Here is a 25120-nt window from a genome sequence, read left to right on the forward strand (position 1 = left end):
GATCCCGGCAGCTTTGGAGGTTCAGCCCGACAGCTTGGTGATATTCTCGCCCACTGTCACCCCCTCGGAACACGTCCGGGAGCTGGGGACCCTCCTCCGGGCGACACCAGTCCCCGAAGCGAGACAGGGACGAAGTGGACCTACGGCGTTGATAGTTGTATTTATACCCGTCCGGAGCTGCACCCCGAGGTAAGGGCGGGGGCTCCCTTCCCCTCCTCCTAGATCGAGTTTCACGCGCACGTGACTCGCCCTCTGGTCCCCGGCACACGACCCAGCACCTAAAATTTCCACCCTTACCTCCTTCTCTCTCCCTCGGCCCCCAGACCAATCAGGCAGCACCCTCTGTATCCTTGATGAAAACAACCAGATTGGGCTGCAGCAGACAGATCGCGACAAAAGGCAGGCTTGGGTGGGGTTTTAAACTGTGCAGTTGGGAGCAATGTTTTTTAAGAGGCAGAACGACACAGGTTTCTTAGGAGTTTGTCAAATAGAGGTCTGAGTCTTGCTTTTCAAATTGACTGGCCTGGGTTACCTCGGGCAACTTGCTTTACTTCTTTGGGCCTCGAGTTTCTCCTCTGTAAATTCGAATAACAATATAGTAGTACCCGCCTACCTGTGGGGATGTGGGGTGGAATTGGGTGTTAAGCTACTGGTAAAATGCTCTGCACAGCACCTGCTACCTAGTAAGCATAGTAAATGTTCATTATCGTTGCAGCTGTCGTCATTATAATTTTTTCAGAAGACCTGGTGGTGGGGAGTTTCTAGACACTTATTAACTGATTGATTCCTGGTACATTTCTCCACATCCTGGGGGCTGTTTCCTCATCTGTAAGAGGGGAGGTGTCATTACGTGGACTGGGGTGTGGATTAATAAGATGACAAAGGCAAATCGATAGAGAGGTGAGTTTAAAACAGCGTGTGGAAAGCAATGTTAGTGATACGGTAGCCACAACGCTCTGGGCATGTGAGCAACTGCCCAGGAAGTTCCAAGAGGACATCAAACAAGAGGGCATCTCTGAACAGCTGAGCCACCAAGCCAAGAGAAGAACTGAAATTTGCTGAGTGGCTACTATATGCTGGGCACTTTCCAAACAAAAATTATCATTAAATCCTCAAAACATCATGGTCTCATTTGAACCTCACAACTTTTCACAGAGGAAAAAGACAGGCAGCTAGCAGCTGGAACACGGTGGGTGGAGGCAGGATGCAAACTCAGATCTGCCTGGCTTTTAAGTGTGGCCCTTTCCATTCCTCCAGGTCCAGAGTGAAGGTATAGAAGTGGAAAAGGCACAAGGAGTTCTCTCTGACAAGAGCACAGTGTCAGGCTCTGATGGTTTCACTTCTTAAATTTCATACTATCTCCCAGAATTTCCAGGTCAAGGTCAAACTCCTTAGCTTAGCACAAGGGGTCCTAGAGTAAGGGATCTAACCCAAGATGGTCATGGATCCCTTTGAAAATATAATAAAGTGCTCTGCTTCCACTTCCTGTGAAAATGCATGTGTGCTCACACACACACACACATTGAAATTTCAGTTATTGTGGACACCCTCCACAGGCGCCAGGGGTCCAGGGACCGCCACGGCTGTAATGCTTGCCCTTCCTCATCCCCAACCCTCATTTCCATGTTTTCCCCTCCTGAACCAGCAGCTCCCTGAGGGCAAGGGCCTGGTCTGTTGTGTTCACTGCTGTATCTCCAGCACCTAGAACAGCCCTTGGTACCGAAGAGGTATTCAGGAATCACCTGTGGAAGGAAGTGTGACGCCAGCTGCTTTTGCACCTCTTCCTTCTTATGGGGTGACAGAGTCCCTTCTTCATTTCTAAGGTACTCATCCTTCATAATTCACCTCAAGTTTCACCTCTTTCTGGAAGATGTCTGATCTAGGTTGGTGTAGGGGCCCTGTCCACCTACTCTCCCAAAACAGTAATCTCTATTGAAGCCATCACACTGATCTAGAATCATCAGTGTAATTGCCTGCTTCCCTCCTCATGCTATATATAACTCTCTTGGGGGCAGGAACCACATTGGAGGTGGTTTGTACACCTGCTATCTATCACGGGGCCTGGCACGTAACAAGCCCATGGTAAACATTTGTTGAATAAATAAAACGAGTGGTGGGAAATGGAACTGAAAAGGCAGGCTGGGGTCAGTTTGGAATGCCCTCTGCGAGGCCGACTCCCAATGTTGTGAGACAGGTGACTGGAAACTCTTAGATTTTGTTTTCTTGTTTTCTTTTGGCTTTGTTTGTTTTGAAGGAAAGGGACAGATATGGCCTGGTGTGTGAGTTTAACAAATGGAGGATACATGGGAAAGGAGAGAGACTCTGATCCCCTGAGACTACCCACTGCTTGAGTAGAACAGTGTTATCACCTTGGATCTCCTGCGGGCTCCTGGCTGGAAGCTGCTTCACAGCTGAGTGGACAGGAGCGCTGGCTCTGCGGCTGATTAGTCACGCAGTTTTGCTCAAGTCACTTTCACTTCCTGAGCCTCACTCCTCTAGTCTGGTAAGTGCCAGAAATAAAAGTAAATTGGGTTCCTGGACCCAATTCCAATGTTGAGGGGGCAAGGTTTCCCCAATATTGAGAATTCTCAGGACACCAGCAGGGTTTCAGAGAATTCGACTCAATTCTGACACTATCTACCCAGAGATAACACAAGATTCCACAAGTTAAGGGTTCAGTCCTACATGACTGCCCCACCCCTCCAAACAGCCACAAGCCCAGACTCTCTGGCCTTCTGACCAACTGGCTCCAATAACCCCCTCCAACTCAGAATGCCAATTGCAAGTCCAAGTTGTCACCAGCACTTCTGACCAACTGGCTATACTATCAGAGGGTCCCACATTCCCCTCCTTGGGTTCGATTAATTTGCTAGAGTGGCTCACAGAACTCAGAGAAACATATTACTTACTAGATCACTACTTTACTGTAAAAAGAATATAACTCAGGAACAGCCAGATGGAAGAGATGCACGGGGTAAAGTGTGTGGGAAGGAGCAGAGCTTCCATGCCCTCTAGGCACCCACTCTCTCTGCATCTCCACATGTTCACCAACCAGAAGCTCCCCAAACCTCGTCCATTCTCTTGGGTTTTTTAAGGAGGCCTCATTACACAGAAATGATTGACTAAATCATAGGGCTTTGGCAACTGATTCGACCTCCAGCCCCTCTCCCTTCCCTGGGGGTCAGAAGTCAGAGGCAGAGGCAGGGTAGGGCTGAAAGTTCCAACCCTCTCATTGGTTGGTTCTCCTGGCAACCAGCCCCCATCCTTTGGTGCTTCTGAAAATCACCTCATTTACATAACCGAAGACACCTTTATCACTTTCAATACTTAGGAAATTCCAAGCGTTTAGGGAGCTGTAAGACAGGAACTGTGGATTAAGACCCAATATACTCGTATATGAGAAATACATATTTGGTCATCTGAATGACCAAATATATATTTCTTAAAACATCTCACATTCCTTTATATAGCCCCACAGCTCCCTGAAAATCCCTTGTAGCACTTAGTACAACTGTAAAAGCCACTGATTTTATCGTCTTCCCCCATTGGACCTTCTATCTTGTTTCTCTTTGCCCCAGTGCCTAAAGCTATGCTCTTTGCAAGACTGCTCTCAGGTCAGACCACAAGAATTCTTATGAAAATACCTAAAATTGTATGCAAAGTTCTGTGTGCACATACATTTTTCTAAAACAACAACAAACCCCAAAAAACAGTCTGTAGCTTTTGTTGGAGTTTCAAAGGGGTTTAAAACCTGAAAGAGGTTAAACTCTCCCAAGGAGTTGCAGGAGCTGTCTTGCGTTCAGAATAGTACTGCCACCCCAGATGGCCACTACGTGAAACCATCCTCACCAGAATGGGAGTTCCAAGAGGGCAAGGGTCTTTATCCATTTTGTTCATTGATGTATTGCAAATGCGCAGAATGGTGCCTGGCTCGTCCTCAATGTAGCTGTAGAAGGACCATGGTCTCAGACAACTGTAACAGCTCTGAGAATTGTATGTGTATTGGTTCCTTATTGCTGCATCCCAAATTACCCCCAAATGTAATAGCTTAAAACAATTGTTTCTCTAGGTCAGGAGTCAGGGTGCATCATCAATGGGTCCTTTATCTCAGGGTCTCTCACAAGGCATTCAGGCCTGTGGTCACCTGAAAGCTTGACTGGAGAAGGATTTGCTTCCGAGCTCACTCATTCATGTGGCTGTTGGCAGGATTTGGCTCCTCGCTGGCTGTTGGCTGGAGGCTGCCCTCAGTTCCTGACCACATGGGCCTCCGCATAGGGCAGCTCACCAGGGGGAAGCTTGCTTCATCACAGTGAGCAAGAGGAGAGGGAGAGAGAGAGAATAAGACGGCCATTACAATCTTTTGTACCTTAACCACGGACGCGTCATCCCATCACCTTCCCTGTTCTGTTAGAAGCAAGTCTCTAGGTCTTGCACACATTTAAGGGAAGGGGAGTATGGGGCGGATGACAAGCAGCAGACGAGATATTGGGGGTCACCTTAGAAGCTGCCTACACCAGGACATTTACCGTGGTTTCTCATACAGTGGCCACCTCGTCTGAACACCCAGAGTGGAAGGCACAGACCAAATGCCGACAGGTCAAGCAGACGGTGAGGAGGGAAGAAATGAGCGGTGGGAGGCTTGGTGGACAGCCGAGGCTCTGCCCGTCCTCTGCCCGTCCTCTAGCAGACTGCCACCAAGCAGGAATGCAGGCTGACTCGTCACATCTAAATTTGGAAAAGAAGCTAAAGTCCAGATTTTTATGAGACAGTTCCTGGTTTTTAAAATCGTGACAATCTAGCAAAAACACAACTGAGAATTAGGAGTTTTTGACTCTTCTCCATGGCACAAAGGGCCTAAGCCATTGTAATACCCTTTGTATGTTTGTTCCATCTCTCCTGTACTCACCTTCCCATCCCTTGCACTTAATTCACTGAGGGCAGGGACCTAGCTAATTCACTTTGGACAGTTTTTATAGCTCTTTGCATGTAACAGGCCAACAATAAATATTGTTGAATGAACTATGACATCGCTGACATATGTCTCACTAGGGAGCATTCCCCCCCCCCCATCCTAGAGGACTGGTTAAAAGCTGGTGCTAGTGTCTAAATACGTTGGAATCCTGGCTCTGCCACTTGCCCGATGTGTGACCTTCAGCAAGTTACTAACGTTTCAGAGCGTCAGCTTCATCTATAAAATGAGAATAATCATCTGCCTCAGTTGCTATCAGGAGGGATTAACTGAAATATACTTGTTAGCACACTGTCGCAACTCAATAGCTGTGCTTACTCTCTTCATTCCTTCTTTTCTCCCCGGCTCCCTGGCATGGCTCCTCTTTCTCCATTAAACCATCGTCTACCACTATCCACCTGGCTGGCAGCTAGAGGGAGCCTCTAAAATGATAGATCTGTCATTTTCACTGCCAGAGTTTACATCCTTCAACAGTTTGCTGATCCCCTTAGTAGGAGAAAATCCGAACTCTTTAACAGCTCCCCAGGCTCCTTTGGAGCTGTGCCTGCCCAGCCCTCCTCTCATCTCTCACCACTACCTCCCATCACACTCAGCACTCCAGGCACACCCAAGCTTTGTTTCCTGAGTGCTCCACACTTTCTGCCACTTCAAAGCAAGTGTTATTCTCTCCAGCTGGAACCTCTTCTTCCACTCCTACCTTCCCTTCTGGATATTCCAGCTATGTGCTCAGAGAATTTTTGATGTTCCTTGATAAATCTGAGGGCAGGTACATCAATTTTCCTCACCACTCCCCTCTTCCTAGCCGGCATAGAACAAGCAAACACAGTCACAGACTTAGTCACAGCCGTTCTGATCCTGTGAGCAGACAGCGCCACCTGTTGACCCAAACTTGCACTTCAGTACCTAGAAAGGAGGCTTAGCTCTGCCCATGGCTAAGGTAGACAGATGGACAATGGTTTTGCTGTCACCTCACACCAAACTTAGTAATTACAATAAACAAAAAACACAGAGCTAACATTATTGAGTACTTAATGTGAGAGCGAGGCACTCTCCTAAATGCTTTAGTTATTAACATATTTAATTTTCACAACCAGTAAGAGGTTGGTACCTTGCCATTTTGTTGATGCAGTAACTGAGGCACAGGGCTGTTAAATGCCTCATCCAACATCACACTGCTAGAAAACTTCACCTCTTTAAAACTGGCTTGAACCTGCCCCTTTAAGCCTGAAAGTCACTGCCTCTATTCTGTTTCCTTCACTCCATGCCCGTGACCAGGTGAGGTTACATCCCAGACACCACCCTCTATCGTGAAGGCCCACTGCAAAGGTACTGCTACCACAGTGGCATTGCTGTCAACCAAAATCCCACGTGGAGTGAGTGACCCACACATTCTGAAAGCTGCACAACTCTCCAAGGGCACTCCTCAGGACAGGAATTAGATGCGGCAGCCTCTCCTCGGTGAGATGCAAATGCAAGTCAGCCCCGGACTCCATGTTCCTGCTCTACCTGTATGACCTCCAGCAAGCAACTTCTTCGCTGAGCCTCCAGTTCCTAAGAGGACACTCAGCCCAGATGGGTGGGTCAGATTGGATGCATAGTGTGGGAAGAATGAGGTGTGCAGTCCCTGATTCAGCTGAACGCTAAATGGTCGTGATCACATCAGTCCCCTCCCTGGATTGCTCACATCACACACGAGGTTAGGTCCCTTCACGTGTTTGATATTGCCGTTTAGAACCAAAAGGTTGGCCACTTCCTTCTCAAATTCCATCGACTTTTCACTCATTCCTCTCAATATTATTTTATAGCATTTGTGAAAATGCCTGCCTTCACTTAATTTTATTTAAATATTTATCTACGTATATCATTAATTACTTATTTTGTTAATGATTTTATAATTAATTTTTATTAATCATTAATTTATAATGATATAAATGTAATATAAAGATAAATATGTATTTTATAAATTATATAATATAAACAAATATATAGTAGGTAACAATATATATTATTTAAATATGTATATTTAAATATATAACACATATAGCTATACATATGGCTAATACTTAGAATACTTCCTATGCCCCAGTCTTTCTTTTAAATACTTTACACGTATTAACTCATTTAATCTTCATAATAGCCCTATCATTATAGGGCTAGTCCCATTTTACAATGAGGAAACTAAAGCACAGTGCAATGACACATTCACGGTCATGCATCTAGTGGCTGGCCAGGAGTGCAAACCCAGGTCACTGTACCAGTCTATACTTTTAAATACTACATTAGATTCCCTCTGCTGCCTTTCCTCCGAAGTGCCAGGCACACTGCTTCGCACATAGTAGGTGTCAACAAACTTGTTTTAATACAGATATATATACACAAACACACATACACAGTCACACTTCCGTGTGACAGATACCCATACTTCGACCAGGGGAGAGTTCTACCAAACTCCTGGCTCCCAGAGACAGCCTAGGCCTGGCAGTCTTCACAGATGACACCCAATGGGGGCACTTTAATTAGACACGTGGGAAGGGGCAGGGTGCACCTCGGGTGTATCCTGTCTGGGGCCTCACACAGGCCCAGAACTCTGCTGCACCCTCTTCATCAGCTCTTCATCCTGCATAGACAACTCTGTCAACTTTTTGCCCATCCGCTCATGGATGTCCAGGTACTTGGAGACACACCGGTCCAGGCACACAGATTCGCCCTTGGACAGTTCTGCTTCCTTGTAGTGGGGAGGCACACACTTCCGGTGGCAGGCACTGGTCATTCTGGGGGAAAGGAAGGGCAAAGTTATGTGAGCAGTCCTGTGGCATACCAGGAACTCTCTACTATCCCTGCCCTACTCTACTGATTTCACCTCCCAGGAAGGCAGTGTAAATTCTCACTTTGCACCTCAACCATCTTGGAAGGTCCTTGAGAGCAGGAACCTTGCCTGTGCCCATGTTTACGACTAATTAAAGAGGAACCATTAGTTGAGTACTGGCTATGTTCCAGGCATCACGCTAAGTGCTTGATTCTGTTATGCAATTCGATGAGGTCGGCACAGTCATTATTCTCATTTTACAGATAAGGAAATTAAGGCACAGAGAGCCTCAGGACCACACAGGTGGTCTGACTTCACAGCCTACATTTAAAAATTATTCTAACATATAGCCTCCAAGATAAACCAACTAATCAGGAAAGGATACCAGAGAGCTTAAGCCAATAAAAATAGCATACATTTAGTGACTGCTTACTACGTGTTGGACTTGATGCAAAGACCCTGTCGTACAATTTTACATTTAGTATTTATAATGTCTATATGAGGTAGGTACTGGTATTACCTCCATTTGCTAGATGGGGCAACTACCGGTCAAATAGTTCAAGTAACATGCCCAAAGCCATACCAGTAGTGATTGGCGGAGCTATGAATTGGTCCCAAATTTACCAGGCGGTAATGGGCACTAGTTTGGAGTCAGACTGAGGTACTGTACCTGACATTGCTACTGACCACCTGTGGATACTGAGAAACTTATTTACCTCCGGAAGCCTCAATGTCTTCATCATAAAATTAATCCGATAGATTATTCTGAAGATTAAAAAAGTTAATGCGTGTAAAATGCTAAGTGCCTGAGGTGGAGTAAGACTTTAAGAAATGTTAATTACGTGGGCTATTCTTCAAAAGGCAAATGTTCACCTGTTCTTGGAACCTAACCATACCCTGAACTGGAGTTTCTGAGGAGGGTCAGTGGGTGTGGGTGCAGGAGGGTAAGTACAGGCCTCTGACTCCTTTAGATTGAAGAAAGCGTTTTTCAAAAGTCATCCACCTCTACCCTTGAAAAGGGTGACCTAGGGTCGTTCTCTAAGACAAACAAGTGGTGCAGAGCAGGCCCTTACCTGTTGTACATGTCAGCCATCATCTCTACCTCCAGCTCTGCAGCCAGCTGCTGGGCCCTGAGCGGATCCATCTCAGCCTTGCACTGTGGAGATTTCCTTCTGGCCTCCTAGTCCTAGGAGCAGACGTCACCGTCAGCACCCAGCCCTCCCACTCAGTTTCCCCTCACAGGGACTAGAGGATACGGAGACACAATAGAACATCAGACTGACAGAAGCCACTGAGTTCAACCACCCCGTTTGACAGATGTGGGAACAGGCCCCGAAAGGAACACTACTTAGCCCAAGGTCACACAGCACGTCAAGAGCGGGGCTGCAAATCGGGCCCAGGGACCCTGAGGTCCATTGCCTCTAGGTCACCGCAAGAACAAGATCGAGAGACGGGAACAAAACACTCTAAACCGCGGGCCTGAACCTCCGGGGCCCTGCGAATTCGATCATACGCAGAAATAACGCGCCTGGGCCCCGGCCCAGGGACTGAAACTCTGAAATGGAGGCGCCATCATCAGGGTCACCCTAAGGTCAGAGGTCACTCATCTTGGCCTGGAACCAGTCACAATGCCCCCGGTGTCCCCAACTTCGGGCAAACGTTAGAAACTCACCCAGTGCCCAAGCAGGCAAGACGGAAGCACGTGGGCCACTTCCGGGAGGGAAGTCCCGCCTCTTTGATCCGGACTCGCTTCCGGAATGAGCTACCAATGAGGCGGCGCGGGGAAATCCGCTACCCTGGAGAGAGAGCTGCCAACTCTGGCTGAAGGCGAAAGAGACTTGCAAATGCTAGAGAGGACGCCCACATACCATAGAGGCTTGGGCGGGGTGCAGAGCGCCCGCAGCCTGCTTGTCAAGTCCCTGGGATTGTCACCGAGAGGTTTGAGAGTATTGGTCAGAGCTCAGTGAACCTCGCCCCTGCCCCCGAGAGTAGAAGCCTGAGCACAAATAAGGCGCGGAGGAGGAAGAACGCCCGCAAACAACAGTTCTGTTTGTGCTTCACATTAAGGTCACCCCTGCGACGCTTTAAAAAATCCCGATGCCCAGGCTTCACCAAATACCAATTATATCAGCATCTCTGGGAGTGGGACCCAGGCATCAGTAATTTTTTAAATTCCCAGGTGAATTAGATGTGCATTAATGTGCATTAGATGACATTAAGAAATTATTATAATTTTGAGGCTGTGAAAATTGCACTGTGGAGAAAAGACTATCTGTTAGAGATTAAAAAATAGATGAGTAAAATACAGCTAAATGTTAGCGATTGTTAAATCCTAGTCATGGGTATGTGGAAGTTCAGTATATTGTGCTCTCCAGTTTTCTGTACATTTTAAATTTGGCCTAATAGAAGTCTAAAAATTAAAAATATATATATATTACTAACAATTGTCACCCCAATAAACTTTAATAAAAAAAAAAGGAACAATGATTTCTTTTTATTGAGCGTCTGCCATGAACTAGGGGCTTTAATTACATTGTCTTTTTTGTTTGTTTTTCTTTTTTGTAATGATTTTTAAAACTTTTCATTTTGAAATAATTGTAGGTTTATAGAAAGTTGCATAAGTAGTACATACTTTCCTTTGTGCAACCAAGTTTGGGAACCAGTGCTCCAAGAAACTTTGTGTGTAAATACAGGTGCATGTGTACAGGTCACTACACTTTCTCTGGGGTTACAAAGATAAGCAAGGCACTGTTCCTGCTCGCAGACGTGTATACTTATGTTTTATTCAACTTCTGTTAGGTGCACAATTAAGAGAAGAATAAGAGTAATTTTGACTGCCACTAAAGCTAAGCTAGTGTGTTCAGTCATAGGAAAAGGTACTTGTGAACTCTTTATCTTTCAAGACTTAATGTTTTCCTCCATCTGTATCACCATCCACAAGAACAACAAAAAAGCCCCATCTCAATCCCTTGATTTTTCAAAGGATTTTCCAGTAAATGAAATTTAGAAGATGCAAATTAATGATGTTAGGGTACACTGCCCATTGGAGAACGTGGGCTGATCACTTTATACGGTTTCCTAATTGGGTTCCTAATAGGGAACCATATGCTTCCCTAATTGTCCAAGAAAGTTTGGATTTTCAACACTGGGCCTCATTACGGCTCTAAGGACTCATCTTTGTCAAACCCTGTGCGCTGATATTTTAAATTTGTGGTATTACATTCATACAGTAAAGTGTGTAAAACACACAAATCTTAAGCTTAATTTTAAAATAATGTATTCATTCTTATAAGCACCATTCTGATCAAGATACAAAATACTTTCCAGAATCCTAAAAAGTTATTTCATGTCCCTTCCAATTAATACCTCCCTCTCCTGCAATTGACCACTATTCTGATTTCTATCACCATCAGTTCTGTGTATTCTTGAACTTCACGTAAGTGGAATTATACATTATTTTGTTTTGTGCCTGGCTTCTTTAGCTCAGTGTAGTGTCTGTAAGATTTCATCCATATTGTTTTATCTGTTATTCATTTTTTTATTGATGTCTAGCATTTGATTGTATGAACAAGCCACAATTCATTTATTCATTCTCCTATTGATGGACTTTGGAATTGTGTCCAGTGTGGGGCTATTATGAATAATACTGTTGTGAATATTATTGTCTATATGTTTTAGTGGGCATATGTTGCCCTGGTTTTGCTTTTGAAAATATAGTCAATATGTTATGGCATATTAAGAAATTATATGGAAAAAGGAGATGGGTTCTTACAAAAGGAATCTGTTTCTAGATAAGGTTTTTATCAGGTGTAATGAAAAGTTAAATGTTATATAATCTCATTTAAATAACAGTCTCAAAATGAAAAATTATAGAGATGGAGAAGAGAGTAATGGTTGCCTGGAGGTAGAGTTGGGCAGGGGGAGCGGAGCACCTATAAAGGCGTAGCACAATGGAGATCTTTGTAGTGATAGAATGGTTCTCTATCCTGATTGTGAGGGAGGTTACACGCATCTACACATGTGATCAGATATCATAGAACTATACACACCATTGTGTCAGTGTCAATTTCCTGGCTTTGCTATTGCAAGGTTATCAAGATTTAACCTTTAGTGGAAGCTATGTGAAGGGTACCCAAGAACCTCTCTGTACTATTTATGCAACTTCCCATAAATCTATAATTATTTCAAAATAAAAAGTTTTTTCAAAATCACTACAAAAAGAAACAAACAAAAAAGACAATGTAATTAAAGTCCTTAGTCCATGGCAGGTTCTCAATAAGTAAGAAATCATTGTTCTTATTTTTTCAGTTTTTAGACTTTTTTTAGGCCAAATTTAAAATGTACAGAAAAGTGGGGAGCACAGTATGTTGAACTACTGTATACCCATGACCAGGATTTAACAATTGTTAACATTTAACCACGTTTTCTTCATCTGTTTTTATCCCTAACAAATAAAGTCTTTTTTCCACAATGCTATTTTCATACTGTCAAAATTATATTAATTTCTTAATGTCATCTAATGCACATATTCAAATTCCCCCAATTTCTTTTTTAAAATGCCTCTTTTTTTAAATTATGGCAAAAACACAACGTGAGATCTACCCTCAACATTTGTAAGTTCACTATACAGTATTGTTAGCTATAGATTCGATATCGTACAGCAGCTCTCTAGAACTTATTCATCTTGAATAACTGAAACTATACCCATTAAAGAGCAACTCCACATTTTCCCCTCCTCCCAAACCTGGGAGATTATTGTTCTTATTGATGATGACGTTATTATCTTCTATGAGACTGTGCCTCTTCTTTCCTATACTTATACAGTGGGGAATTCAGGACCTATAAGTAGGAATTTCCAATTGTCTCCGTCAAGTTTCTTTTTGTAAAAGGCAGTTTATATAGCTCCAGTCTTCCAAGTTTTCTGGAATCCAGATATGTCTTCCAAAACTGCTGACCTCTGTCAACAGCATGCTGAAACTCTGGCCCCTCACTTTATCCAACAGTCAGCATCCCAGCTTCCCAGCCACCCAAAGGGGAGCTGTACATATGCTACTCACCATGGTCAGTATTGTCTTCTTGGATGGGACCTCAACCTCGAGGAAGGGATGCAGGGTTGTCACCCAAGATCTCCCCAAGTGGACCCTGACCACTCATGAGTGGTGTGGAGAGTACAAAGGCAGCCTCGTTGGACTCCCCACCTCTCCAGATGAGCAGAAGCTGAGAGACTAAGAACGTCAAGCGCTTGAACAGAATGGTAGTTCTACGACCTTGAAGAGAAAGCCAGCACAGTCTTAATCGCTGTTCTCCACTGTCACCATTCCTCACCACTTCTCACCTCCACTGCTGGCAATCTGGTCCAAGCCACCACCATCTTGCACTTGAGTCACTGTAGTACTGTCCTGACCGGTGCGCCCACTTCGGTCCATGTTTCCCCCTTCGGGCCATTCTCAGAACAGCAGTCAGAGTGATCTTTCAAAAAACTAAGAAGTCAGATCAAGTCACTTCACAGCCCAAAACGCTCCAAGGTCTTCCAATTACAGAGCAAAAGTCAAAGTCCTTACAATGGACGATAAGGCCCCGCATGATTGGGCCCCCCCTGCCTTTTATCTCCTACTATTCTCAGGTCCATCACTCTGCCCCAGCCATGCTGGCCTCCTTTCTATTAATCAAATACACCAAGCACCCTCCTATCCTTCCACTTGCTGTTCCCTCTGCCTGGAATGCTTCCTCCCCAGATTGCTGCATGCCTCACTCACTTCCTTCAGATCTTTGCTCCAATGTCACCTTTTCAGTGATGCCTTCCTTGACAGCTCTAAGTATGTCACACACACACACACATACCCCAAATAAACCACTTCCTCTTCTCTGCTTAATTTTCTCCTATAGAACCTATCATTATCTAATATAACATATTCTCTTTATTGATTTGCTTGCTGTCTATCTCCCCGCACTAAAATGGAACTGTAATGATCTGATTTTGCCTAATTTTTTTGTTGTGTTCACTGCTGTATTCCCAGCACATGCCAGGTGTTCAAAAAACATTTGATCAATGAATACATTAATTGTCTAAGGAAGTTTTAATGAGTGATACAATGATCTTATATTTTGCTGTTTGCAATACCGAATGGCAGTAGGGAAAGAAGAGAAGTGAGTTTTAATTTTAAAAAAGGACAGCAGGTCAGAGAGATATAAAGAAAAGCTCACTAATCTTGGACAGATAAATTCTAGACAGATGAAGGAGATATTTTAATACTAGAGGTATTAATACCAATATTGGACTGTTCAAGCACTGGTAACCAAACCTTGCTTTCAGATCCTCCCAAGCATGGGCCCCCATGTTCCAACTCCACATTTCTATTAACTAATTCATTTATCCCATATATAGTTATTGAGCACCTCATATGAACCAGGCAATTTGCTAGTTCCTGGCCATATAGCCATGAGTAGAGTAGATAAAGTCTCTGCCTCGTGGAGCTTAGATCTAGTGAGAGAGTCAGATCATAAGGAAATGAATAAGGTTATTTTTGATTCAGACAAATATTATGAAGGAAATAAAACAGGCAGAAGTGATGGAGAGGAACTGAAGGTCATAGAGCCCTCTCTGAGGAAATGAAATTTGAGCTGAGAAGAATGAGGAGGAGCCAGTCTTGCAAAGAGCAGAATCCAAAAGGTTACAGTCCTGAGTGTGGAAAGGAATCGATTTATTAGGCACAGGAGGGAGGACAGTGAGGCTGAAGTTGTGGGGACTGGAGGAGGGGCTGGAGGAGTCACAAGCATCCTTCCTAATGGGGTGTGGCCTGTACACATTCTCCAAAAGTAGTGCCTTTCTTAGATCACAGGACACAGAGAAGGTAAAGATTTGTTTGGTTTTTCTGAGTGAAATCTCAATTCAGTACAAAAATCTGTACAGAACCTACTGTGTACTAGTCACTTCCGTCAAAATAAAACTCAGCTTTGTATTTGCTAGTCTCTAAACCCAATGGGTCAGCATCAGCTTGGCCTATCAATTTTCTCCCCTTTGCCCCGCCCCCTCCATATCTCCGTCCAATAGGAGCCCAGAGACACATCCTCCCGAGTCCCCTTCAGCAGCTGTCCCATTCACTCCCTCCTTAACCCACCCTTCAGCAGCTGCTTTTGTCTGAGGAGGAGTAAAAGGAATTATTTAAAGAAACAAGGTGGCGTGGGGGGAAGCAAAAGAGGCTTAGCCTGGGCTCTGGATGAACAGTGGAGGCCAGAGGGCTGGTACCCGTCCAAATGGGCCTGCAAATGGTTTTTCAGGTCACCAGGGCCAGGCAAGTACATTGGGAAGAAAGATGACCACAGGGTGCGTGCTGCTGGGGTCAAGGCAGGAGGGACACACTGTGATTGAAAGGTGCCACCTGTCAGATCTTCACGGGAAATCTGAGCCTTCCAGGCCAGGGGAAAGTGTTGTACCAACAGAACAGTAAACAATGCTCTTCAGAGGCCCAAGGCTCTTGAAGTGGGGGTGGGGTGGCTGAAGGAGGGAGGAAGTTGGAGGGGGACAGGGACAGAAGAGCTGGGGGCTAGAGGCCTCTGGGGCTTGAAGGCAGCCCAGGAGTGAGGCCACTCAGCTCGAAGAAGGAGACAGCTCCCAAGGCCCGTGCACAGGCTCCACAGGTAGGAGAAGCTCTGGGACCCTTTCTAAGGGCCCCCATGTGCTAACCCCTCTCCCACGTTCCAGGGGTGGCAGCCTCCAAGCAGGGCCCCACAGTTGGAGAAATCCAGGCTTTTTTCTAACTCTCTCCACCATTGTGCCAACTCTCTTTAGATGCCCGAGCTCAGGGACTCACCCCAGGGTGCTGGGCAACCTGAGACCACCTACAGAGCAGGCTGCAGGTGGCCATTCTTGCAGAGGACCTGATGAGTAAAGTGTCTCACCAGTTCAGTCTCACCAGTTCGGCAAGGCAGACTCTTGAAGCAGTTGAGTGGCCTTTCCAAGAGAGGGTCCCTGGCTGGGGTGGAGGAGGGGAAAAGCCTCAGGACCACCTGAAGACAGACAGAGTGACAGTGGGTCTGGAGGTATCAGCAGAACCACCAAATACCATCTATACTATTTGGGGCTCCTGGGTCCTTTTCCTGTGGTTCCGCCAAGAGCCCCAGAGGAAGAGGGAGAGGGTAGCTGTCTGCAGTGCTGCTTTGGCCACAAAACAGGGATGATGTGAAGGTTTCCTGGGGAAGGAAGGAGAAGGAAAGTGGAGAGGAAGGAAAGTGAGGACCTACTGTGCCCTCAGAAAAGAGAAAGCTGAACTCCTCAGCCGTATCAGACTGTTCTCCCCCACCGGTGGAGGGCCCCTCACTCTGGGCTGGTGCCTTTGAAGGGACACTGGCTGAGAACCTGGTGGGAGCAGCATCTTTGGCACAGGCTCCAGACTGGTTGTCAGGAGATCTGGGTTCTAGGTACGGTTTGACCATTTGATCGTCCTATGACTTTAGTCAGGGACTTCAACTCCCCCAGCTTCAAACTCTTAATCTGTAAGATTGGGGCCATTCACACCCATTCCCAAGGGTTAGTGAGTGGGGCACAGCAGGAAAAGCAGGCATTGGGTGTGAGCTGTAAACTGCTCTAGAGTTGTTAATTCTGGGGGTGGGGGAGGTGTTATCCTGGGTCCTGAGCTTTGTGAGTGTCTTCACTCCTTGTCTATTTATGCCAAGCTGGATGGCAGAAAGCTGAGGTGATGAACACACAGGATGGCTGAGGTGTGTGTGTGCGCACGCGTGTGCGTGCGTGCATGTGTGTGTGTGTACACGCCTGCCCTTCCCCTCCATCACCCTGAGTGTGTAGCATAGACGAAGGAAAAGATGGTTGCCGTACTCCGCTGTGTCTTAACCGATGACTACCACACTTTGAGGTATAAAAAAGGCTTATCAACTTGCTGGTGTTCAGTTCTCTTTGCCTTGTCTTACCAACTGAACGCCCTCCTGGCTGGGTCAGGGCCTTAGTCTGGCACAGGGCTGGGCAGAGGCCAACCTACACCGTAAGAGCTCAGGTGTGCTGAGTGCACCCCCCACACGTCAGGCACGCTTCAAAGCACTTTCTATGCATTGGCTCCCTTAACCTTCCACCATCCCTGTGCAGTGAGACCTATTTTTACCTCCAGAAATCAAAACACCGGGAGGGCCAGTAGCTTGCTCAAGGTCACACAATTAATCAACAGTGGGAGCTGGGAATCCATTGTAGGAAGACACCCGAAGTAATGATTTTTCCCGCTGCCCTATACCACCTTCCAAACCAGAATACAGGGCAGGAAGAGGTTGTGTGGCTCCTTCAGACCAGCATTTGCCATGCTTTCTTCTGGTAAACACAGCACAACTCAAGGTGTGTGGGGGGGTGGGGTGGGGGAGAAGAGAGAGGGGCTCCTCAGGAAAAACAACAAATAAGAAAAAAGAGCAAGAAAAAAAAAATCCCTGGTCAAATAGGTTTGGGGAAAAGTGAGTTAAATAAGGCTAAGCAAAGTTAAGGTTTCTTTACTATGGGGTATCTACCATGTTTCCCTGAAAATAAGACCTAACTGGCAAATAAGCCCTAGCATGATTTTTCAGGATGACATCCCCCGAACACAAGCCCTAATATGTCTATTGGAGAGAAAATTAATATAAGACCTGGTCTTATTTTCAGGGAATTATGGTATTTAAGTGCTAATGAAGAATATTTCTAAAAGGGTAAAGAGTAGGTTCTTTCTGGAACAACATTAGCCAGAGAATAAATCCACCCCACTCCGACCCCCCCCTCCCCAGCCTCTATTAATGTCTTAGGAGACCCTGGCTATCTACAGTTTGGAAAACCTGATCTAGACCAATCCTGTCATTGTCAGTGGAAACTGAGGCCCAGAGAGGGACTTGCTCAGGTCTCAGAGTGAGTGACTAGGAGGTGGGGGTCAAGGCCAGCTCCATGGTTCCCTGGCTCCCTGCGGATGTGCATTCCATGTCCCGGCTCCTTGTCCCCCCCTCCGGAACTCTAGTACACGAAGGAGCTGCTGAACCATGAAGAGGCTCTGGCAGGAGCGTGGGACTGGAGTACAGTGCAAGTGTCTTTGCAAATCCCAGCCTGCTTCCTAGGAAATGGTGGGGGCACCAAATCCAGGGACCCCGGGACTCTGGTCTGGGGGCAGTAAGATCCAAGCAGGTGGCAAGAACAGAGCCCTGGCCCTCTTCTGCCTGTCCTCCTGCCTCTGTCCCAATTACCCAGGTGCCCTGGATACTATCACCTAGAATGATAGCACTGCAGAGGGCAGGAGGTATTTTTAGCCAGAGACAGGAGTGTCTACTTTTCTTTCTGCCTGAGTCATGTCCTGAAAACTATTTGGGGATTGTTTTCTTGGTAAACAGACCCCCAAGAAGGGCAAGGGGATGAAGGAGCTGGCCCTGTGCCCCCACCCACCTGTTTTCGGAGATCCTAGAGTATATAATAGTACTTGAATAGGAAACCCCAAGTTAAAGTGTCATAATCTTGGCCCCACCCCCCACCCCCTCCAAGCAGTTGGAGGGTCAGGTTTCTCTGCAAAAGTTAGGGAGAGTACATTTCTATTCTTCACCAGAGGAAACTCTTCCATGCCCAGGTCTACCTTCTCCAAGAACCAGAGGCTGGCACAGCGGGCAGAGACCCAAAGACCAGCTGGCCCAGGGTTTCCCAAATTTCGGGCATTTTTACACCATCTCCGTGAATTAGCTACATCTGTACCACCTGTATTCTGCTTTCCGGAATGTCTTTCTCTGAATTATTTTTAAATTCAATACATGTATTTTTAAAAGAAACTTTATATCACTTTGGAAATGGGAACTCAATTAGCATTGGCCAAAAATAGAAAGTAACAATAAAAATAAATACAATGGAGACAAAACAGTATTATTAAGTTCTGTCTAGAAGCTCCTGCCTGCTTTTGGGCTCTGAGCCAGAGGCTAGCTACCTCCATTAAAAGGGGAGAGTAGCACCTGCTCCACAGGTGTTCCTGGATGCTAGTATCGAAGTGTAGCTGCCTCATTGCCTTAATCAAAAAGAGGCAAAATCACTGAAAGGGCATTATGTGACCTAACGTTCTTTAAAGCCCAACCTACAGCCAGCAGAGGGCTGGCAAGTGAACAGCACCCAACATCAAGTCGACATGGCCCCCACTCCACCTCTGGGGAAACAGTGCTCTGCCTCTTCATTTCACCCCGGGAAAGTGGATGCTCGGGTCATATGTCCAAGGAGGGGGCCCCCAGGACTGAGGCGCCGGCCTCCAGACTCCGGGCCAGTGCAGTCTGAGGGCAGGCCTTCACCTCAGGCAGAGATGGGACATAAGCAGGCCTGATTGTCTTCTCTTTCCAGAGATGGAGCAGAAGGAAGAAAAGTCCTCTGAGGATGGGACCACTGTCTCCCCAACTGCAGAGGCCCCGGGAACGCTGGGAGGTGGAGCCTCTGCAGAGGAGAAGGCCAAAGGCACAGCGGGGAGCACTGATACAGAGGGGCCTCCCAATGGGGCAGGAGAGCAGGAACGAGCTTCAGCCATGGGCAAGGTTTCAGCTGAGTTCCAGGGGGAAGGTAACGGGCTGGATGAGGGCAAGGCGGAGGCCACAGTGGAGTCTGAACTTCCAGAGGAGGATGGTGGGAAGGAGACGACAGCCGCTGCTCAGGAGCTGACTGATGGGAAAGCAGAGACTAAATCTGAGTCCAAGGAGGCTGAGGGAAAAGAGGAGACGACGCTGGCCTCTGAGAAGGAGAAGGCTGACGAGAAAGCAGCCAAACCCGAGTCCCGGGAGAAAGCTGGAGTTGATGACGAGGCAAAGGCTGAGCCAAAGCAGGCGGCTGGGGAGCAGGAGGCCCCCACAGCCTCTCAGAAGGAGAGCAGCAAAACAGATGGGCCCAAGGCTGAAGCCCAGGAGAAAGCTGCTGCCCCCGAGGTCAAGTCAGACTCTGAGAAGCCTGCTCCAGAAGATACGGCCAAGGCCGAACCGCAGGAGGGTGACCGGAAGGAGCAGGTGGTGAGTGAGGCAGAGCCGAGGGGAGAGGAGGCCCCACACCTTTCTGGAGTCCCCTGCCCCCTGGGGAAGCAGCCCCCCCTCCCCTCCCACTTTATTGCCTAGGAACGTCCAGTCTTCCTCCCACTGATATCAAGAGCCTGGAGCAGGGGGTGCAGCACTGTGGTCCCAGGCTGCCTTCCAGATCTTTCTGAAGTCCTCACAAAGCCTTGTGCAGGTACTGGTGTGACTGTGAGCTCACACAGATCGTGTTGGTTCCAGGAGCCAGGCAGTCCCAGTGAAGAGCAGGACCAGGGTGTGGAGAGAGAGTCGGAGGAAGGGGCTGGGCTAACTCCTAGCTCCCCCGAGGAGTGGCCTGAGAGCCCCACGGAGGAGAGCCACGGCCTCAGCCCAGGTGAGTGAGAGCCCAGGAGCCCACAGGCTGCTGCAGGGGCTACCGTGAGGGGGTGTGCAGGGAGAGCATCACGGGTAGCCCCACTTCTCTCCCTCCTGCTTCTTTCCTGCAGATGGGTTGGGCCCAGACAACGAAGCTTCCACAGAGACCAGTCCTTCAGCCAGGTAACAGCCAACCCCAGGGCACTGGCTCCAGCTCCTCCTACCACATGCTCCCTTCAAAATCTACCCTCACCTGGGCCTGGGCCTCCCCAGCTCCTGATCTCTAGACATTGCAGAATTCCTGGCATTTAGCCCCTTCCCCAGGGCAGAGTTCAAGAAACCGAAGGAGCCAGAGTGTGGAGCCAAGGGAGCATGAGCACACCTGGTTCACCTCCCACTCACTGCTGAGGCATCTTATGGGGCCCTCGTCTTGCCCTCAGCGTGTTTCTATGGTGTCAGCACCATCCGTAGCGCATGAGCAGGAAGCCTGAGTTTGGACGACGACTCTGCCACTTACCAGTTGTGTGACCTTAGCCATGTCACTTTCCTCTCCTTATCTGTGAAGTGGGTGCAGTAATCGTACCTCCCTCATAGGATTATTGTGAGGCTTAAACGACATAATGTGTGCAAAGCACTTAGCACAATGCCTGGTGCCTGGTGGGTGCTGGGTAAAACGAGAGATTTACTCTTGCCATTGCCCAACTTTAGTCATTAGAATAATCTTCCTTTATTTTGACCTATAATCCACCTCTGAGTCACTTTCTTGGGGAAAGATAACTGGTGAATATTAACTGAGCACTCAGGTAGTTATGGGGCAGGCACAGCTGGGGGCTCTACATTCCCCTTCTTATTCAAGCCTTGGAACCATCTTGTCAGGTAGGTATTGTTGTCCCCATTTTACAGATGAGGAAGCTGAGGCTCAGAGAAGTGACATGACAGTCCAAAGATCACACAGCAAATAAGAGGCAAAGCCAGGATTCCAACCAGGTCAGACCTCAGACTTGTCCTAGTTCTGCCCACACATCCCACCAGACCATGAGCTTCCTAAGTTAGATTGAGCCTCATTATTCCTTCTCAGCCCCCTCCCAGTGCCGGACACAGAGGAAATGTGTGCAAGAGTGGGTGCCACACTGTGCATGTCCCTCCACACTGCAGGGACTCCCCCCACTCCAGCCAGCCCCCTTCCCCTCCCTGTACCCTGTACTGGCTGGTCCAGCCCCTCTCACATGTCTCTGAACCTTTCCATGTAGTGAGTCTTCGCCCAGCGAGGTGCCCCAGAGTCCCACGGAGCCCCCTCCCCCACAGGAGAAGGAGAAGGCCCCAGAACGCAGGGTGTCAGCCCCTGCCCGGCCCCGGGGGGCCCGTGCACAGAACCGCAAAGCCATCGTGGACAAGTTTGGCGGGTAGGAGGCAGGCGAGGAGGTGGCTGGGCTGGGCTTTCCTCAGGAACCGTGGTTGGTCTGGGGGAGGCCTGATGGCCGGTGGTAACAGCCCAGGCCACGGTGGGAGGGCTGACACTGGGTCTGGGGCTTCTCCCTGATGGGGCCCTCGGTGGCCTCCCCCCATCTCTGGCCTGGCCTCCTCCATCCCTTCCTCACAGGGCAGCCTCGGGCCCCACGGCCCTGTTCCGGAACACGAAGGCCGCGGGGGCAGCCATCGGCGGTGTCAAGAACATGCTCTTAGAGTGGTGCCGAGCCATGACAAGAAACTACGAGGTGGGCACGGGACAGGGACCCTTCCCCAGGCGGCAGTACTGCCAAGGCTCTGAGAGGGTGGGAGGCTCAGAGGGGGCCATCCAGGCCCTGTGGCCCGAGGCTCACTGCAGCTCCGGCCTGCTCGCCCACAGCATGTGGACATCCAGAACTTCTCCTCAAGCTGGAGCAGCGGCATGGCCTTCTGCGCCCTCATCCACAAGTTCTTCCCCGATGCCTTTGACTACGCCGCGCTGGACCCCGCAAAACGCCGGCATAACTTCACCCTGGCCTTCTCCACAGCAGAGTAAGCCATGGCCACCTACGCAGAGCGGGTGGGGGTCTCAGGGCGTGTGAGGCCAGTGCTGTACTCACAGGGGATGGGAAGCCCGGAGGCCACAACGTTTGTGTTTGATCAGCAGTGTTTGAGCTCCAGGAACTGTTTCAGAACAAAGCAGTGGCTGAAACCGGCAAAATCCCTGCTTCTATTCCATGCTTATAGTCCAAAGGGCGACACAGATCATAAACACTGGGCTGACAGATTAAGGGGGGACCTTTTTAGGTTGGGCGGGGTTCCTGGAGCTCAGAGCCCAACCTCCCTTCCCAAGATGGTCCCTGAAACATGTCTAAAGGGCCCCAGGGAAAAGGGGTGACATTTGGTAACCACCAGACTTGATGTTCCAGAAGATTCACATTATGCCGCCAAGGGAAGGGGTGAGTGCCCTGGGATGGGGGCTGAGGGGGTCAGGAACACCGTGTCCTGGACTGAGAAACACCTTTAATGATGATGACAAGCCACATGAATAGAGAGGGATAGCTGCCAGGCATTCTGCTAAGTGCTGTCCTTGGATGGCCCAGCCGGTCCCCGCAGAGATCCCTGAGTGTGGATACAAGTACAGAGGTGGCGTGACACACTAGGCTCACACGGCAGTTTGGGGCAGAACCAGGATTTGAAAGTAAACTAGTCGGGACTGAGAGCTCCCAGTGAACATCAGACGGGCGTACAGCTCCGCCGTGACTAGATGTCCCTGGCCTGTGGGACACAGGTCATTGTCCTCCTGCAGCAGCCTTGCCTTGGTTCCAAGCCAGACAGAGCCACAGGAAGGCGGAAGTCATGACGCCGGGCTGACAGGAGGCATCAGGCAGGAACGAAAAGGGGAGGATGTGCTGGGACCGTGGGGATGGAGGGTGGAGGATACAAGTTGAGGTGCTGAGTTTGAATCCTGCTGCCTCCTCCTCAGCTCTGTGACCCTCACAACTGACTTACCCTCTCTTGTGGGTTGGTGTGAAGATTAAGTGTACAAAGTAAGGGGGCCCCTGCCTCGGCCATCACACCCCACTGCCCCCGTTCTAGAACTTCCCTCTGATTCCTGCGGAGTCCTGGGATGAGAGGGGGGAGCAGCCAGTGCTGAAGCCCCTGTGGACTTGATCAGCTGTGCTGCTGCAGGAGCCTGATTCGGCTGGCCAGGCCCAATGGGAATGAAGCTCTTGCCTCTCCTGTGTAGAGGCACAGGACCCACACCCAGGAGCCCCACCCACTGCATTGGCTGCAGGGAGCTTGTCCCATTCTTCGAAATCCTCTAGTTGGTGCTCCTCCCCCAGCGCACAGGACAGCCCGGCTTAGGTTTCGGCCCAGCTGTCTCAGCCCCAAGAGAGAATGTCCGCTGGGACCCTGGTTTCTCCTACTGCCAGCACCGATGGCGGTTTGGCAGGCTGAGGCTGCTAAGACCTGGCTTCAGGGCAAGGATGCCAGAGGTGTCAGGCCTGCCTGGGTTGAGTCCCAGCTTTGTCACTCACTTTGACCTTGGGCAGATCACCAAACCACTCTGAGTCTCCAGTTCCTCTTCTGCCGAGGGGAGGCGTAAATGAGACCATTCAAAGGGAAGCACTTGCTAAAGCACCTGGCACACAGTAAGTAGTAGGAGGCCCCAACAGTGGTTAGCTCAGATTATCAGCCTTAGCAAAGCCAGAAGTGGCACGTCACCCCAAAGAGCAGCTGGGAAGTTAGAAAAAGAGGACTTGCTGCTAACTTCCATGCAGTTCTTCAAATACATCTTGCACGCCTACCTCAGGGCCTTTGCACGTGCTATTTCCTCTTCCCCCAGATATGTATATGATTTACTCACTTTGACCTTCCCTGAGCACCCTGTTAAAAATACCGACACAGGAATGTACTCTGCCTGCCTCCCTATTCTGCCTTCTCTCTCTCCAGAGCACCTCTCACCATCTGATGTACCATCTATTTCATGTGTTTGATTACTGTCTGCTTTCCACCATGAGAATATCAATGATATGAGAGTGGAGAAGTTTTGGTTTTGTTCAGTGCTGAATTCTCTCAGTAAATACACGGAGACTGAATGAACATGGAGATGGGGCAGCTGCAAGCCAACACTCTGGCTAGGATTGGGGTTCTGTCCTTTAAACTCTTCCTGAGGGGCCTGGCTTTCCAGAGGACAAATATAGGAGTAGGTGGAAGGGGTGGGTTAATGTAGAATTAGAGACTAGAGGATCTCGCTCCCACATGAGGACAGTGTGATGAAAATGTGGGCTTTGAAATCAGACCAAGCTGAGTGTGAGTTTTCACTGTCAGGGCCTCAGTTACCTTATCTGTACAATGGGATGGTTGGACTAGATGGCCTCCCAGCTCCAACACATACAATTCGTCCTTGCTGGGCTGCCCCACCCCTCCCCCTAACTCCCATGTCCTTCACCTTTGGCTATCTGCTCCTCACCCCACCACACCCCTGCCTCTCAGGAAACTGGCCGACTGTGCCCAGCTGCTGGAGGTGGATGACATGGTGCGATTCGCAGTACCCGACTCCAAGTGCGTCTACACCTACATCCAAGAGCTGTATCGCAGCCTCGTGCAGAAGGGACTTGTGAAGACCAAGAAGAAATGAGCTGCCCGACCCTGTGGCAGAGGTGAGCAGGATGCCCAGCTGACCAGCCATGGCCCCAAGGCTCTCACTTCTGCTCCATGGAGACCAGAGAGTTGGGCCTCAGGCAAAGGCAGGTGGCACCTGTCTTAATTGCATTAAAAGTATTTTTGTAAAATCCTGTGTGGCCCCTCAGTGTTCCCTCCCTGTCCTACCCAGGAACCTCTCTCACTCTGGGATAATAAACTCTGGCTGCTGGGTTTCCCACCTGACCCAGTTCCTCACCTGACACAATCATTTCAACAGCCACATAAGGCATTTGGAAAAGGACAATGGCCTGGGTCCCAGCATTAACCCGCTGTGTGACCTTAGGCCAGTGAGTTAACTTCTCTGAATGGGAATAGTAGGAGTTCAAACCTCATGGAGG

At 48.5% G+C, this 25120-nt stretch overlaps 2 protein-coding genes and 1 long non-coding RNA gene across 11 annotated transcripts; 1 reads left to right on the plus strand and 2 right to left on the minus strand.

The window, feature by feature from the left end:
- Positions 1-49: 49 nt before the first annotated feature.
- SMTNL1 (smoothelin like 1) lies at positions 50-24871 on the plus strand. 7 transcript variants are annotated; one of them, XM_074336409.1, is made up of 10 exons: positions 50-189; positions 324-1823; positions 2255-2503; positions 19102-19754; positions 20013-20145; positions 20258-20309; positions 21377-21529; positions 21727-21841; positions 21973-22124; positions 24573-24871. In XM_074336409.1, exons 4-10 carry the CDS (start codon positions 19104-19106, stop codon positions 24715-24717), a joined length of 1401 nt encoding a protein of 466 aa, XP_074192510.1. In that variant the 5' UTR covers positions 50-189; positions 324-1823; positions 2255-2503; positions 19102-19103; the 3' UTR covers positions 24718-24871. The 7 variants fall into 7 exon arrangements, with proteins under 7 accessions (XP_074192510.1, XP_074192511.1, XP_019570970.2 ...); XM_074336410.1 differs by having other exon boundaries at positions 51-189; positions 1649-1823; XM_074336411.1 differs by having other exon boundaries at positions 64-189; positions 1258-1823.
- LOC109436667 (uncharacterized) lies at positions 3977-6129 on the minus strand. Its single transcript, XR_002136142.2, has 2 exons — positions 4527-6129; positions 3977-4299 (listed from the first exon to the last, which is right to left on the minus strand). It is a non-coding gene; the product is annotated as an uncharacterized LOC109436667 (long non-coding RNA).
- On the minus strand, positions 7305-12978 carry TIMM10 (translocase of inner mitochondrial membrane 10). 3 transcript variants are annotated; one of them, XM_019715416.2, is made up of 3 exons: positions 12833-12978; positions 8849-8961; positions 7305-7740 (listed from the first exon to the last, which is right to left on the minus strand). In XM_019715416.2, the coding sequence occupies exons 2-3, from the start codon at positions 8917-8919 to the stop codon at positions 7539-7541; spliced, it is 273 nt and encodes a 90-aa protein (XP_019570975.1). In that variant the 5' UTR covers positions 8920-8961; positions 12833-12978; the 3' UTR covers positions 7305-7538. The 3 variants fall into 3 exon arrangements, with proteins under 3 accessions (XP_019570975.1, XP_019570973.1, XP_019570976.1); XM_019715414.2 differs by lacking the exon at positions 12833-12978 and adding an exon at positions 9448-9603; XM_019715417.2 differs by lacking the exon at positions 12833-12978 and adding an exon at positions 9304-9429.
- Positions 24872-25120: the final 249 nt, after the last annotated feature.

Source organism: Rhinolophus sinicus, linkage group LG06 (assembly GCF_036562045.2).
Source record: "Rhinolophus sinicus isolate RSC01 linkage group LG06, ASM3656204v1, whole genome shotgun sequence".
In the NCBI taxonomy this organism is placed as follows: Eukaryota; Metazoa; Chordata; class Mammalia; order Chiroptera; family Rhinolophidae; genus Rhinolophus; species Rhinolophus sinicus.

What these genes read in the sequence shown, in the direction of transcription:
- TIMM10 (XM_019715416.2), bottom strand. Translation starts at nt 8,919, where the DNA reads ATGGATCCGCTCAGGGCCCAGCAGCTGGCTGCAGAGCTGGAGGTAGAG. An exon ending in ATGGCTGACATGTACAACAG is followed by an intron (nt 7,741 to 8,848) that starts GTAAGGGCCTGC and finishes CCTTTCCCCCAG; the next exon opens with AATGACCAGTGCCTGCCACC.
- SMTNL1 (XM_074336409.1), top strand. Translation starts at nt 19,104, where the DNA reads ATGGAGCAGAAGGAAGAAAAGTCCTCTGAGGATGGGACCACTGTCTCC. An exon ending in GAGCCACGGCCTCAGCCCAG is followed by an intron (nt 20,146 to 20,257) that starts GTGAGTGAGAGC and finishes TCTTTCCTGCAG; the next exon opens with ATGGGTTGGGCCCAGACAAC. An exon ending in CTGGCCTTCTCCACAGCAGA is followed by an intron (nt 22,125 to 24,572) that starts GTAAGCCATGGC and finishes CCTGCCTCTCAG; the next exon opens with GAAACTGGCCGACTGTGCCC.